This window comes from Rana temporaria, chromosome 4, assembly GCF_905171775.1.
Source record: "Rana temporaria chromosome 4, aRanTem1.1, whole genome shotgun sequence".
NCBI classification, from domain to species: domain Eukaryota; kingdom Metazoa; phylum Chordata; class Amphibia; order Anura; family Ranidae; genus Rana; species Rana temporaria.
The window spans coordinates 222,572,029-222,587,635 of NC_053492.1; the positions used below are offsets into that span (position 1 = coordinate 222,572,029).

The window sequence follows — 15,607 nt, forward strand, 5'->3', positions numbered from 1 at the left end:
CATTTTCTGGGACACATACAGGTCCCAGAAGGTAGCGGGGGGAAGGAGGAGGGCCGGATGCAATTGCGGAAATGACGTACCTTGCTGCAGCAACATAGAACAGAAGTCCAGATGAAAAAATGCAAAGAGGGTACCAAAAAGACATATATATATATATATATATATATATATATATATATATATATATATATATATATATACACAAATGAGGGGGGTAGGGTACAGATTGTACTTAATGTGATTTGTACATTTATGTTGTCTCTTGTTTCTGATAAAAAAATTAAAAAAGAAACTGCGCTAAGATCAAGAAGCAATCTCGTGAACCCACAAAAATTGCCTACAGCTCAAATGGAAGCAGCAACTCTTCTGTAAACATCAAAAACAGTGGACAAGTACTGTATGTATTGGCGTATAACACTCACTTTTTGACCCTGAAAATAGAGGGTAAACTGTGCCTGCGTGTTATACGCAGGGGGCTGTGGAAAGTTGTTTTCCTGAAACTTCCTCTTAAAGTTAGGGTGCGTGTTATACGATAAATACGGTATATTAGAAAATTTGAGTCACGCTACACCTATATATGAAAAGTATATATGGGTATTAAATGGTTAATATGAAAGTAAACACATAAATACCATAAATAACCCCAAAGTACCTAGTAATAATGAATACATAATTAAAAAATAATAAGTATTCAAGAAAGTAAACAATGAATAGATAATCAAAATTATAAATTAAATCAATATATTGGTGCTTGTAAAAATCCATAAGAGTCCATAAAGTTCATGAGTAGATGATCTGTGACATCAACAAATGATAAGAGTCCACCCATGCTCAAATCCTAGAACCAGTGAGGTCCAATCTCTTCAGATATGGAAAGAAACAAAAGTGATCTCCACCACCATATGACAAAATTGTCTGCTTATCCCCGATTACAGAGGACCTGGGGAAGCTTTTAGTAAAGTTCAGCTGGAGTGAGTGGCGTGCTGACATCACCACCCACCACTGCTCGGAATTCAAGGCGGACGGGTCTGCCTGCTTACGTCCGGCCGGCGCAGCAGGCTTAAGGCTTTTTTGTAAACTGTATATTGTGAGTGCAATATTTTGTTTATATATTTTTAATAATTACGCTAAAGGTTTTTACACTATCGAGGCGATTTGTTTCCTTACATACCACATCACTGCCATTTGATTTAACATCATGGAGTATGCTGATTAGCGAGGCTGTGGGTGCCTGGTGCCACTGTCATCCATCTGAGATTTACTAAAGGATTCCCCAGGTCCTCTGTAATAGGGGACCATGGGGCTCTGGTAAACAGACCATTTTGTCATATGGTGGTGGAGATCACTTTTGTTTATTTCCATATCTGAAGAGATTGGACCTCACTGATTCTAGGATTTGAGCATGGGTGGAATCTTATCATTTGTTGATGTCACAGATCATCTACTCATGAACTTTATGGACTCTTTTATGGATTTTTACAAGCACCAATATATTGATTTAATTTATAATTTTGATTATCTATTCATTGTTTACTTTCTTGAATACTTATTATTTATTAATTATTTATTAATTATCACTAGACACTTTGGGGTTATTTATGGTATTTATGTGTTCTTGTTTCTGATAGCAAACTAGAAATTTTAGGTGCAAGAGGATCATTTTGTTTAGCAACTCGAATGCCAATAATTTGTATTATTGCATGCGTTTAGTGAGGAACACATGTGCAGATATCTGTAGATGTAATATATTTTTAGGTCTAATGACTGAATCATAGAAGATTCAAAATTCCAAACATGCCAGCTTCCTTTGTACACATGGATTCACCATCTTAGCATTGCCGTGTAGCCACACGCTGACGCAATTCCTCACTTCGGACTTCGCCCATGTGACGAAGTCCGAAGTGACAAAACGCATTGGAGCAGGGCTACATGGCAATGCTGAGAGAGTGAATCAATGTGTACGAAGGAAGCTATAAGGAGATCACAACACTGAGTCACCTGGCATGTTTAGAATTTTAACAAGGCGATTTTGAATTTTTTATGATGTAAGTACATTACTTTTAATAAACCGATTACCTTAAGGTGTTTTTACACTATTGGAAGCTCTGTCCCAACATGTGGAGAGTGTCTTTATTAATTCAAACACGAAAGTGAATGGTAACAGCATCTGGTGAGCTTTATTCTTAAAGGAGTGGAATTGGCACACATCACTTTGATGAAATATTTTGATGAATCAACGAGATTTTGTTTCACTATCTTTTCATCACTTAAATTTGGACTGTATTATGATATTGATTTGGATATGTTGGAGCATGTATACATTTTTGGGAATTGCCATATGGACACTTTTCATTATGTATGGGTGTTTTATGTTGATCATTTAACAATGTTAATATTTAGGAGATTTGTTGATTAATTTAGTGTGCTAAATTATTTGTCTCTCTTTTTTTTTACATTGACATTTGTTTCACCTCATTTGGCTTCCATTCCATTCATGCCATCCATTGTATACAATTGTGTTGCTAGCTGTGATTGGTCACAGTGATCACATGGTACAGAGAGGGCCAACCTCATCTGACCAATCACAGCTTATCACAACAAAATACACTGAATGAATCCGTTTTATTCAGTAAAAACCGTTGCTTATACCAATGAAATTCACTGATATAAGAAATAATAATGTGTAACAATAAAAAAAAAATCCTTATTATGGTATCAATGTGCTTCTCTGTTCACAGTGTGTGAAATGTAAAAAAATAACAAAAAAAATAATAAAAAAGAAGAAAATATTAAAATATTTTAGTTTTTTTTTACATACTTTCGCCAGTCAGTGTCCCCGCCACACTAGTTATAAAATAACACTGCACTCGTGACAGTGTGTAAAAAAAATCGTATTTCCCCAAAAAATTGTGACAGGCAGCATATGCATGGAAAAGATAGGGAGTCTCTGTAAATTATTGGGCCTCTAAGTACTTTTGACTGTCTACTTTCCAAAAAGGGGTCATTTGGGGGTATTTGTACTGTCCTGGTGTTTTTGGGCCTCAATAAATGAGATAGGGTGTTAGTGTATCAGGATTGATCAATTTTCAGGTATACTGTATATACCATAGTTTGCGGACTATAACTTTCCTACAGACTAAATAATAAACACTTATTTGGATTATTTTCACCAAGTAAATGTATAAGAATACATTTTGACCAAAATTTATGAATACATTTATTTGCAAAATTGTATAACAGAAATTAAGAAAACACATTTTATCCCCCCAAAAAATCTGTCTTTTTTTGTTTATTTAGCAAAAAATTAAAAACCTAGTGGTGATTAAATACCACAAAAAAATGCTATATTTGTGTGAAAAAATGATAGACATTTTTTATGGGTACAGTGCTGTATGACCACACAATTTTCATTCAAAAAGTGACAGCGCTGGAAATTGGACTGGGCAGGAAAGGGATAAAAGTGTCTGATATTAAAGCTATTAAAATAGTTTTATTTTTTTTATGGGTTTTGCTGCAGGTGATTAGTCAGAAAGCAGCATATGCCTGGAAAAGATAGGGAGCCTCTGTAAATTATTGGGCAAATGTCCACAGGAAAAGCAAACATGTTTATACCATGGTCACAAAAATATCTGAGCATTGTATTCATGTATACAGACTTTTTTTATAACTTTGTAATTTAAAGCACAGATAAAGAATTCCACCAAGACTGGGCTAGTAATCTGTCAACTTGGTAGATGCTGGAAATACTGCTTTTTCAAAAGCATCTTTGGGCTGTTGAGATCTCACGTGTCTTGCTGAGCTGCAGAACAGTTTGCTTTAGCAAAATAAGCATTTTTTGGTGACTTCTGTAGCTAGGTAGCTACATTTTATTTAGTGAACAATTTAATACTATTAAACATACATTTACATTAAATTCCAGGGTTGGATATAAATATGTGAGATTGTGTGTGTGTTGTGTTTTTAAATATTTTGTTAAATAAGCAATATAATCCTAACTAAAGATGTCCTCAACTAGATATATTGGGATAACCTTTTTCATCTCTGTTTACTAAGAAATTATTTTTAATGTTAGCATTCTTTGGAGAGTGTATAACAGTTAAAAAGATACAACTAAAACTAAAATGTAATCCACTATTAAGGCTTAGGATAACATGCTGTGGACTAAAAAAAATTACATGTAGGTTACACTACTACTGAAACATCATCATCTGAGATTAGTTCAGGCTTCTCTAACAGGATTATAGAATTAGAGATTTTTTTAAAAAAAAGAATGAGAGAATACACATGCTCTGAAGCAAATAATGAAATATATACTTCAAGATGAGTGATGTAATTAAACACATTGGGGCCATATAAATAAAACAAGAAAAACTAAAATGAGCAAGAGTTGTGATCCATCAAAAGCCCATTTCTTTCCCCATAACACATAAAGTATAAACATTTTATTTTTGTTTGTAAACTGTGATTGCATTTTTGTCTTAATTTAGTTTTAAAGAATCTGTTACCTTCACATTATTTTTTCAGCTTTTAAGTTTAGAATTTAGGCAGTCAATGCTACTACTATAACTGCTAGTGGACATTTGTGAATGTTTAAAGGATATTACTTACCTAAATGGACTTCTACAACTCCTTTCAGCAAAGGGTTCCAAAAATATCTGTTGTCCTCATGTTTGCCCCAAAAATGGATTTATAAATTCTGTGACAAATACAGAGTTTAGGCATGATTTGGTATTGTTAAACTACGCTTTTCCCAAGCAAGGCATACAACAGGTTTACTTTAATCTCAGTTCCCATGCAGCACTTGCTTACTTTTCCTTCACACCCCAGCATGTGGGTATGAAGGAGCACCTGACTCCCTCCCTTTCTTCTCATATCACAGGTATTGGTGTGCTTGGTGGTTGGCCATGTGCTTTTACATGGAGAGACAGTCCTCGGTCATGTGTAAGCTCTAACTGCAGCGACTCATGACTTACACATGACTACATTTTCTCTTGCCCAGCAGATGAACGGAGAAGTGAGGAGTAAAGGAAATGTGGGATGTGTAGCTGAGTAGAGGGGCACATGAAACAAACCTCTACCTAAAGGAGCCTACATATTCCTCAATACAGTTTTGCCTTAATGACAGTGTGCTGCTTCAGGGATTCTTCCAATAACCGTCTATACAAAAGATAGAACAGGTGTTTATTATGCACAAAGTACTCTGTTTATAAGACACTTTGGAATTATAATACAATTATTTCTGTACCAGGTTGTTCAAGGTTTACAACTCTTCTATTTGAACCATGCTTGGGGTCTTTTTTATTCTTTAAATTTGGCTACCAATGCACCACAATGCATCAAAAATCAGACATGCATAATTTTCCAATGTAGAGCACCTTCATAAACATCAATTGCAGCCACTGTGCCCACCAAATGCAGCTATTATGACCATCAATTGCCGCCGCTGACTGCTCCCCTACAAAAAAAAAGTGCCAGAGAAGAGGGGGGAGGTGGCCTCAAAGTGGAATTTGCCCTTTTGGGTGGAGCTCCACTTTAAGAAAGATAGTCAAATGAAAGCTTTGTTGTAAGCATGTATACATTGCATTACATGAAAATTGTGTACATTATTAATGTTTTTTTTTTCTTTTCACAGAAATTTTACAGTAGTGAATTCAAAGATCATTGTAGTTACTATCCATCCAGAGCCAAAAGCTTCAGATGCCTTGGTGGAGATTGAGCTTGCTCACCTGAACAATGTAAGTATTCATTTGCTTTTGCTGTAAAAACACCAGCGTGTTGTTTTATGATAAATTAAACTTGGTAGACTTATTTTTTTTGCTTGTTTGACAATTTAATTTACATCTGCTTACCTTACATTCTGATTATGTACTGTATGCATATATTATGTTTTTACCTGTGGAGTTGCGCAAAAAACAAATACTGTTTTTAAAAAAAAGGGCAAGTGAAAAAAACACATACAAAAAAGTGTATTGAGGGGTGTGTCTCTAGTCCACCTCCTGAAAAGGTAGGACTCTGCCCCGACTGCCCTACCCAAGGTTCTTGACAAGAGCAGGACTGAACTTGGTCTGCCAAGCCAAAAGGCCTGGCAGACCACTTTCTTCATGGTGAGCCAAAGCCAACCAATGAGTCCTAAATGAGGGGCTCTCCAGAAGACCACCCAGTTTAGGGGAGGGTTCAGAACCCCCTGGGAGCTGGTCACCCCAGGGTGCCAAGGACAGTGTGATCCGGAGCAGAGATTACTGACCTGTCACGTGTAGCCACACCCACTCACAGTTATAATTACTCCCTAGGGCACACTTAACCCATTCAGTGCCCTTATTGGTTAACCCCTTTCCTGCCAATGTCATTTTCACAGTAATTAGTGCATTTTTATAGCACTGATCACTGTATAAATGACAATGGTCACAAAAATGTGTCAAAAGTGTCCAATGTGTTCGCCATAAAGTTGCAGTCATGATAACGATCGCAGATCGCCGCCATTACTAGTAAAAATTGTCAGTTATAGCGCCACAGTGCCGAATTGCAAAAAGTGGCCCAGTCATTTGGCAGCCAAATGGTCAATTTGGCAGCTTAAGTGTTTAATTGAACAAGCTGGGGTTAGAAGCTCATTGGTTTCTATGCAGACGTGAGCCTGATTTTGCACTTTGCAGCTTTAGTAAATAAACCCCATTGTGTACTTAAAAATGGGGTATGCCTGTATACAAATAAACATAAAGTGATATGTGCATATAATAATAAAGTGACTTATGCTTAAAGTGCAAACATAATAATGCAACAATTATGCAATATGCAAATATACAATAAACGTACTGACATTTCTTATGAAAAGCAAAGCTCCACGAGTGGCGAGCTCGTATGTTAACATCACTTCCGGTGTCTGTCCATCCCTACCGTGACGACACGCGTAAGGACGGACAGGCGGCATTGGAAGTGATGTTAACATACGAGCTCGCTGCTCGTGGAGCTTTGTTTTTAATTCCATAGGAAATGTGAGTATGTTTATTGTCTTTTTAAATAAATAAATAATGATTTAAAATACTACACTATCTGGAATCCTCCCCTTCTTCTTTCCTTGCATCATATGTACACCTAATGGGAGACATAAGACCTTCTGATAACAATAGATCCATGCTACTGCATAAAGAGTATGCCACTAAGAAGCAAGCATTGTGAACATTAATTGTCATTTTTATATATACACACGGTTGCTTCATAACCGCAAGGTAAGAGGCCATCGTCACTAGAGTGTGGTTTTGCACAGAAGAAGAGACAATATCCCTTTGCACTTTTTGCACACTGCGTTTTTTTTTGCACAGGAGAAGATATATCACTAAATTGCACCTTTAAAACTACATTGTTTGCCCAGAAGAGACATTGTTCCTTGCACTTTGCACACTGCATTACTGCACAGACGAGGACCAATTATTTTTGCACTTTGCATATTGCATAATTTTTGCATTATTATGTTTTCACTTTAAGAATAAGTCACTTTATATGCACATATCACTTTATATTCATTTGTATACACATGAAATTACAGTGATTTATGTATTTGTACTACCACTTTTAGCATTCTTTATATATTGATGCCTGAATTTTTTATGAGGTCAGTTTGATTATAGTCCCCTTTTGAACAGCACAGCACCAGCTACCTTTATCCATTTTCACAATACGGGTATGGACTGACACTTTTTTGGTGTTTGCAGCAGTTATATTATCTATTTGTACCCAGGGCTCAAGTCCTGCGGGAACGCATGGGAACGGAGTTCCTGCACTTTTTTTACAGCAGGAACTCAGTTCCCTTTGCAGGACTAGAGCAGCCGAGCCGCCCGAGTCAATCCTTCACTAAGCGGCGATGCCCAGCTCGAGTCACTGTCAGGGGCAGGGGAACCTTAGTCATCCTTTGTTACTGGCCACTTCCTGTATATGGATTCATCGGGTAGTGTGCGGGTATTCCGTCACTTCCTCGAAGCCGCAATGCGGAGGTCTACCGCGAGTTATTGCGGGATTTAGGAAAAACATGCTTCTTTCTAAATCCCGCAATAACTCGCGGCAAACCTCTGCAATGTCTCCTGGGATCAATGACAAAGCTCCCAGAAGACATTGCGGCTTTGACGAAGTGACGGAATACCCGCACACTACCCGATGAATCCATATACAGGAAGCGGCCAGTAACATAAAGGATTACTAAGGTACAGTGGATCGGAAAAAAAACATGCGGTTTAGTAATTATGCATATGAGCTAGCATTTTTTTTTTTTTTTGGTGGGGGAGTGGATCTTGGGTGGGAGTTCCCACACTTTTCTCCCCAGGACTTGACCCCTGTTTGTACCCTTGTAATAGCACAGGAATAAATTAAATGTTATCCTTGGTGTGATCTACTGTAGCTGTTACAATTTTAGTCTAAAAAAAAACTTGACCCGCATCCGTACACATCTGGATTCATTATCTCCAGTTTCAGTAAGCACACACTAAGATACAGTAGATGCTTGATTTAAGGCACTTAAGGTTTAGCAGAGTTTATTAATGTGCCTAGTAGGAACTTCATTTGATGTCACACAAGCAGTGAATTTTAAAACAGTAAAGTGTTTACAGTGTTCTTTGGTTAATGACAAGCAAGAAGTATTTGTTATTTGGTGTCAAAGTGGAGCAGCTGCCTTTGTGCACATTTTATTTTCAAAAAAGATAATGTACAAGTAGAAGGATATCCAATACCACTAGAATATCAGTGAACACTTTTTTAAATAGACCTATTTATACAGTGTTTGCAAAATAGCTGATTAAAGTGATGGCTTGGAAGCCACACTCATTTTTCAGAGTCTGAAGCACTTTAGTACTTTACATCAATTAGTGGAGTCTTCTCAATTTATCTTTTAATGAGGGTCAATTGCTTTCAGTACCAGATAGCTAAAAGGCCATTTTCTACTCTTCAACTCCAATTGCTTGGTTTATAAAATGGCAATTCCCTATCTGTTTAGTGGATAGTAACTTGTCATATGAGAGATAAAGAAAGCATTCAATAAACTATCATGAATGTGTTTGCATACACCATCAATGATTTATGCTTAACAAGGAAACATGTTCCATCTGCATGTAGCACTTGTATATGCTCTTGCATTTGCTGTGTCTGATTTATGATTTGTTAAATGAAGCCTGTTCATTATTCATGTAAATATATGGGTTTTTTACTAGTAGGTAAATATATCCACTTAACATGTAAATTGACCTTACATCTCTGTGCTTATACTTAATTTGTATAACTGTTTGTCTATTGAATGGTATTCATGAGTACAAATAAATTGAGAGGAAATCTAGTCATGTTTATAAAAGTTACACAAGAAGTTATAGTTTTAAATAAAAAGTATGGGGCTTCATTTATAAATGTACAAACGTATTTCTGCCTATTTTGTGGTATGGTTTGGACTTTTCCCATACCACATCAAGTGACTTTCGCAGCTCAAACTAATGTTTGGAAAAGACCTACTGACATACATAACTTTCATATGCAACCAACCTGCATTTCCTTTATTTAACTTTGAACTGCTCCAGCAGATATATCGGTATGTTCTTATATCATTTTTTTATTATGTTTGATTGAATAAAACCATTTTCCATAGGTGCTATGGCGAACAATTATGTATGTAACTTTTATTAAACATTTTAGAATTATAATATTTATTTTGACCTTTTGCATACCCATTCTACATGCAAACAATCCTTTGACATTCATTTGACCCTCATAACTCTTTCTGAAATGCTTTTTTGTCAATGTAAATAATCATATTTGTTTATTTTTGACCATAAGTATTATTTTACCCTAATATGTAAAAATTCTTGTTTAAAAACCGGATTTAGCTCAATCATCATCCTTATGTATTGTGTGGATAGATAGATAGATAGATAGATAGATAGATAGATAGATAGATAGATAGATAGATAGATAGATAGATAGATAGATAGATAGATAGATAGATAGATATTTGCAAATACGCTGGATCAATTAAGATCGCATTTATTATTAAAAAATTCTAACATTTAAAACAGTACGACAGACAAAACCACACTTATAATAAAAAAGAACAACAACAACAACTGGGGATGGCATTTATGCATATTACCCCTAATGGATTGACATATAAGAAGCCTAGAAGCATACCTCCTCTGGACCACTGGCTTCTCAATTGTTCTTGCTTGACTTTTCATTTACATCTTCATATATTACTTTGTGGATATACATGATCAGGAATCTACCATTATACAGCATACGTTGCGGGCATTTAGGGCAGTGACTCTATGTGAAGTTATTTTACATACCCATACATTTTATCATCCTTAGAAGTTTCCCCTTAAACCTATATCGTGACACTAACCTATGGACAAACTGTCAATATTAAAATTTGAAAACTACATCACATGATATATTTATTGGGTCTGAAGCCAGTTGATGTATTGCATCTGTGGGGTGGATGGAGAGCTCTTTTTATTATAAGTGTAGTTTTGTCTATGGTACCATTTTAAATGTAGATATAGATATAGATAGATATACAGTATCTAACTATATATATATATATATATATATATATATATATATATATATATATATATATATATATAGATAGATAGATAGATAGATAGATAGATAGATAGATAGATAGATAGATATAGATATAGATATAGATATAATATATATAATTCATAAGGATGATGGTTGAGCTAAATCAGGTTTTTAAACAAGAGTTTTTCATATTATCGTTTTACTGATATCTCCTGCTCCTCCTGCTCCTCCAATTTCTCCTTCTGTCTCTTTTTTTTCTTTTTGGGACATATTAAGGAGTTATTCCAAGTAACATTATGTATCAAATTATCTGAATGTTCTACATAATTAACAGCTGAGGATTTAGGTGTTACTAGAGACAATGTGTGGTTATGGATTTAAGTAAATTTGTATGGCTTTATCTTCTCTACTTTGTTTTAGTGTTTAATGCCCAATACACAAGATACGATTATCGTATGACAGATCGTACGACTATTTTCGCTTAATAGTCGAAAGTAGAAATTAAATAGGTTAATAAAGTCACGAAAATTCTCGTACAACAGAAAAAAAATCAGAAGTGATGTCATGTGTTGTAATGTATTTGTATTGTATTTTCGGACGACAACTGCACTGACTAAACGAAAATCGCAGGGTTTGGGATCGTACGAGGAAAATTTTCTGCATGTCCGATAAAATAATATCGGATGAACTGTCATGATCGGCTCTCGAAAGCTCTGTACTAACGATCCGATTATCGTACGATTCTTCCTCGCACTACATTTTTCGTACGATATTCGGATCGTGTGTACGGGCCATTAGGGTCAATTTTGAAGTTGTCTCTTCATGTTATGTTTGAAAGGCCACTCTAAGATGATCAGAGCCATCATAAATTAATGTTTGTATTACCACAATTTATGGTATGATGTTTGCGGGACCAACAATATGACACCATGCTGCCTATGATGTAATTGCTTATGCACATCAGAAGACTTATGAGGAAGCAGAGGAAGACACCAAAGTCATATTTTAACAAAGCAACAATATACAATGCCAAATAAAGAGCATTTGTCCTCCTCGAAAAGTTAAAGGTTTATTTTTATAGTAGCACTGAATTACAGTGGGGCTCAAATAAGCAATCTAAATGTAAATAGATTACAATATAAAATCACAAAATAGTTTATTGCTTAAAGTGTATTTGCACTTTTGCAGTCAATTTGGGATAACGTTCCCATTCATATAACACAAAAAAAATTATGCTTGCCTGTATAAAGCTTCTGCACAGTAATGACAGGTCCTTTTCCTGATGATGAACTTCGGGTGCTATGAGAGTTAATAGTTTGGGGTTTCCAAGCTGAACTCAACAGAAAAAGCTCCCAATGGGGACATGCCCACTCCTTCTCTCTCATCCATCGAGAAAAGCCTGTACATAATGTGCACTGCATGTAACAGTCTGTAAACAGAAGAGAGTCTGATGGATGACAAAATTCTCTCTCCCGTTCAGAGATTAAGTTATATCAATATCAGTGCCGGGACAAGGTCATCCAGCGCCCAGAGCGAAAATGGGAAACTACGACCCCCTCCTCCCTGTTTCATGGAAAAGGGGGTTGGGCCGATATACTATATATTGGCATGCATCAAAATATTTGTAATGTTTGTGACATGCAATTAAGTAGTACTAGTTTTTGGCGGCGGGTCACTGAAAAAAAACAGTGGGAGATTGAGATATCAGTTTTTAGCCTGACAGTAAGGTGATTTATAGCGTTACTTCCCTGCATTTGTTTTTGGCTACTGTGGACGAAGAGTGGGGAGCTGCTCCATCTCCAAGTGCACCCCTGCATCTACGCAGAGCTGATGTGCCCAGGGCAGATGCACCTTCCACCCATGCCTTGTACCAGCTCTGATCAACATTGTTAGGTATGCTGTTGCTATTCGGAACACAACATACTACAAAGGTGGAAATATACTTTAAATATACACCTCTTTCTAATCAGTAAATATTAAATTAACCCCTGGCAGAAATTAAAGCCTTGAGTTGATGTGGATAGCTTAGCAGACAGGTGTCAAACACAAGGCCCGTGGGCCGAATTGTCCCTCCAGGCCATTTCATGTGGCCCTCGCACCTCTTCTGCAGCTGCAGGAGAGCTCCAGCCCTCCTCTGGTCCTCCTCCAGACCCTTACTTTCTGCTTTCAAGCAATGTATCCAGCTTCTTCCCAGCAGCAGCATAAAGTAATGGGGTGCACTGTGATGTAAGGGAGAGTGGGGGACTAAACTTCTGATGGTGGGGTGGCTCTTGACATCTAATGTAAGGGGATGGGGATGCATTGGACATCTAATCTTACAGATACAACCGGCCCTTTTGAGGGCAATCATAATGCTGGTGCGTCTCATGATGAAATTGAGTTTGACACCCCTGGCTTAGCACATTTGGACAATGTGATTTTAATTGCATACATTTTGCAAAACACTCAAGTTCATTAGTGTGAAAGGAACACAATAAATCATTAAAATGCTAAGCCACCTGACTCACTCTTCAGCATCACTACTACCTTGTCAACACTGATCTTCTTACTGATCCGTCAGACTGTATCCACAGCTCTCCTGGTTCTCTGGGTTTTCCCAGCTCACTCAGCCTACAGTTAAAACATCTCATGCACAAGCTCACTCTCTGGGCTCTGAGTATAGGATGTTCTGGCACCCCGGGCTCTCTCACTCCAGAAAAATTTTACAGACCCCTGAACTATCTTAGTTACCTCAGCTTTATCAGTCTCCCAGACTAGTTCAGCTGTCCTGACTCTCCCAGTCCTGGGGACAAGTAATTTCTTCAACATGGAGTACTGTCTCCTGCGCTGATCTTCTCTCTCCAAATTGGAGCACACAACTGTCTCATTACGGGGGGGGGGGTGCACACACCTTTCTCCAAATGAGGGCCATGACATATGGCCAGCTCCTTGAGTGGACACTTGCTCACTTACACAGACTGCAGGTCTCTAATAAGACCTGGGCACAGGATTGAAAGCTTCATCCAACACAAGACACTTTGAAGCCTTTAAATTCCAGACCATGATCCAGGATTATAAAACCTGGTGAAAACTGAATACCCAGTTTTCTTCACACATTTAGAACACTCCAGAGCCCCACACTCTGCATTAGTGCAAACCCTGTGTTGTTTTACCATTTACTCACATAGTGGCAGTGCCTAACACTGTCACAATATTCATATGTCGTTGTTGGTAGGTTACTTTAATCCATTCTATTGCTTTGCTAATTCTAGCAATTTAAATAGATTTTTACCAACCTCTTATTGCAATTTCAACCACTTTAAAAAAGCAGAGAATTTGGAAACATGGCTGCTTTTACTCTGGCCTTACCCAGGCATGCGTAAGAGAATATAACTGTTCAGGTGCTGGCTGATTCTATTACAATAAAACATATTTACTGACAATTTAAGATATTAAACACTTTCCATACACATGCTATTTATAAATGGCAGCCATGAGCTTGGTACCACATTTTTTAACCAGCTCGTGGATTTTCTATTTAATTGATCCATGCAGCTGTACTGAGAAGGTTTCCTGATGTGCTCTGTGAACAATGAACTTGAAAGTACCTAACTCCAAGAATTTCTTGGGTTTAGAGTTGCCAAACTATTGTCTAAAAAGCTGGGTACACAACCGATTGGCTGGAGTGGAGGGAAGTGGAGACATTAAGGGTCTAACAGACTCCTCATGTCTACATAAAGACATTAAATGCAGAAGTGAAGGAGATCACTTTTACCTCTCATTTATCACAATCCTAAATATCAGGTGCTGGAACTTTAGCATTACCTCACCGTCAATTTTTGTAAGTTTTCTATTGCAACACAATATATCAGAAGCTATTATTTGGTTAATTTAACATCCATATTTGTCTAATGTTAATAGTGAAATCTAGTACAAGTCATTAAAGACTGCCTTTACATTTTAAACATGCTTATATGCTTTACTATATTTATCTATTTGTTACATTTCTAATAATAATAAAACAAAAACAAATTAAAGACATGCTGTGGGTTTGATTTACTAAAGGTAAATAAACTGTGCCCATAGGCGTGCACACATGGTGTGCCAGGTGTGCCTAGGCACACCCTAATCGCCCTGTGCAGCACAGATTTTCCCTACTGCCCTGGCTCCTTACCCCACAGTGCTGCTGGATTCCCTCCTCTCCTCTACAGCTAGCTATTGCTGAGGGGATGTTTTAGGATGAGGGGGGTGGTGTGTTTGAGCTTTGGGGTGCACACCATAATGCATTAGGCTGTGCACACTTATGACTGTGCCCTTTGCAGTTGCACTCACAGAGTTTAGTGAATGTAAGGAAGCTCTGTTGATTTCCATCATCCAATCATGTACAAGGAAAAATGCTATTTTACCTTTCACCTGATAGGGTATTCTTTACAAAGTGAAGCTTCACCACATTCAATAAGCTCTGGGAAAAATGAGAGTGACTGCACTTGAAAAGTGGACAGTCTATTTGTCTTTAGTAAATAACTGCACTGCCAGTTTGTACATTCAGAAAAAAGTGACATTTAGGCTAACTTATTAAAGGACATGAGAATGCTTACACAAAAAGTGTGAAAATTCACTTCATTATCCAATCATGTGAATAGCAGATTCTTCTATTATTGTTTCATCTGCACATGACTGGACATCTGAATTTAATCTTCACATTTTTTTTTGTGAACATTCTCATTTCCTTTAACAAATGGCCCCCAATGTCTTTGCAAGCTAACTAATTCTAATTTTGCCAGTGCTCTCCCATCACCCCTTTCTATGTTACAGACAACATTGAAATCACCAGAGTTATTTGGTGTTGGATGTAAGTTGGAGCATTAGGGCTCGATCACTCTAGCTGCTAGCTGTTGGGGTTAGTTAAACTCTGCAGTGAATTGGGCCCACTCTGCAACCACCCCTGCAAATGTGTGCAGTGCATGCAATCGTAGCTCACTAGTATGAGGTTCTAGGGGGTTATAGCAGGTGGTGAGGCGGTAATATAATGCCTCATCATCACCTGTCAAATGCTGGAGAATGATCCAAACAC

At 37.2% G+C, this 15,607-nt stretch overlaps 1 protein-coding gene across 4 annotated transcripts in view; it reads left to right on the plus strand.

Annotated features, from left to right (window-relative positions):
• ADGRB3 (adhesion G protein-coupled receptor B3) overlaps positions 1-15,607 on the plus strand; it is a 1,023,178-nt gene that overhangs the window by 629,901 nt on the left and 377,670 nt on the right. For all 4 annotated transcript variants that reach the window (XM_040349908.1, XM_040349906.1, XM_040349909.1 and 1 more), the window contains one exon: positions 5,633-5,735. In XM_040349908.1, coding sequence (XP_040205842.1) covers positions 5,633-5,735 — 103 coding nt within the window. The remainder of the gene's footprint in view (positions 1-5,632; positions 5,736-15,607) is intronic.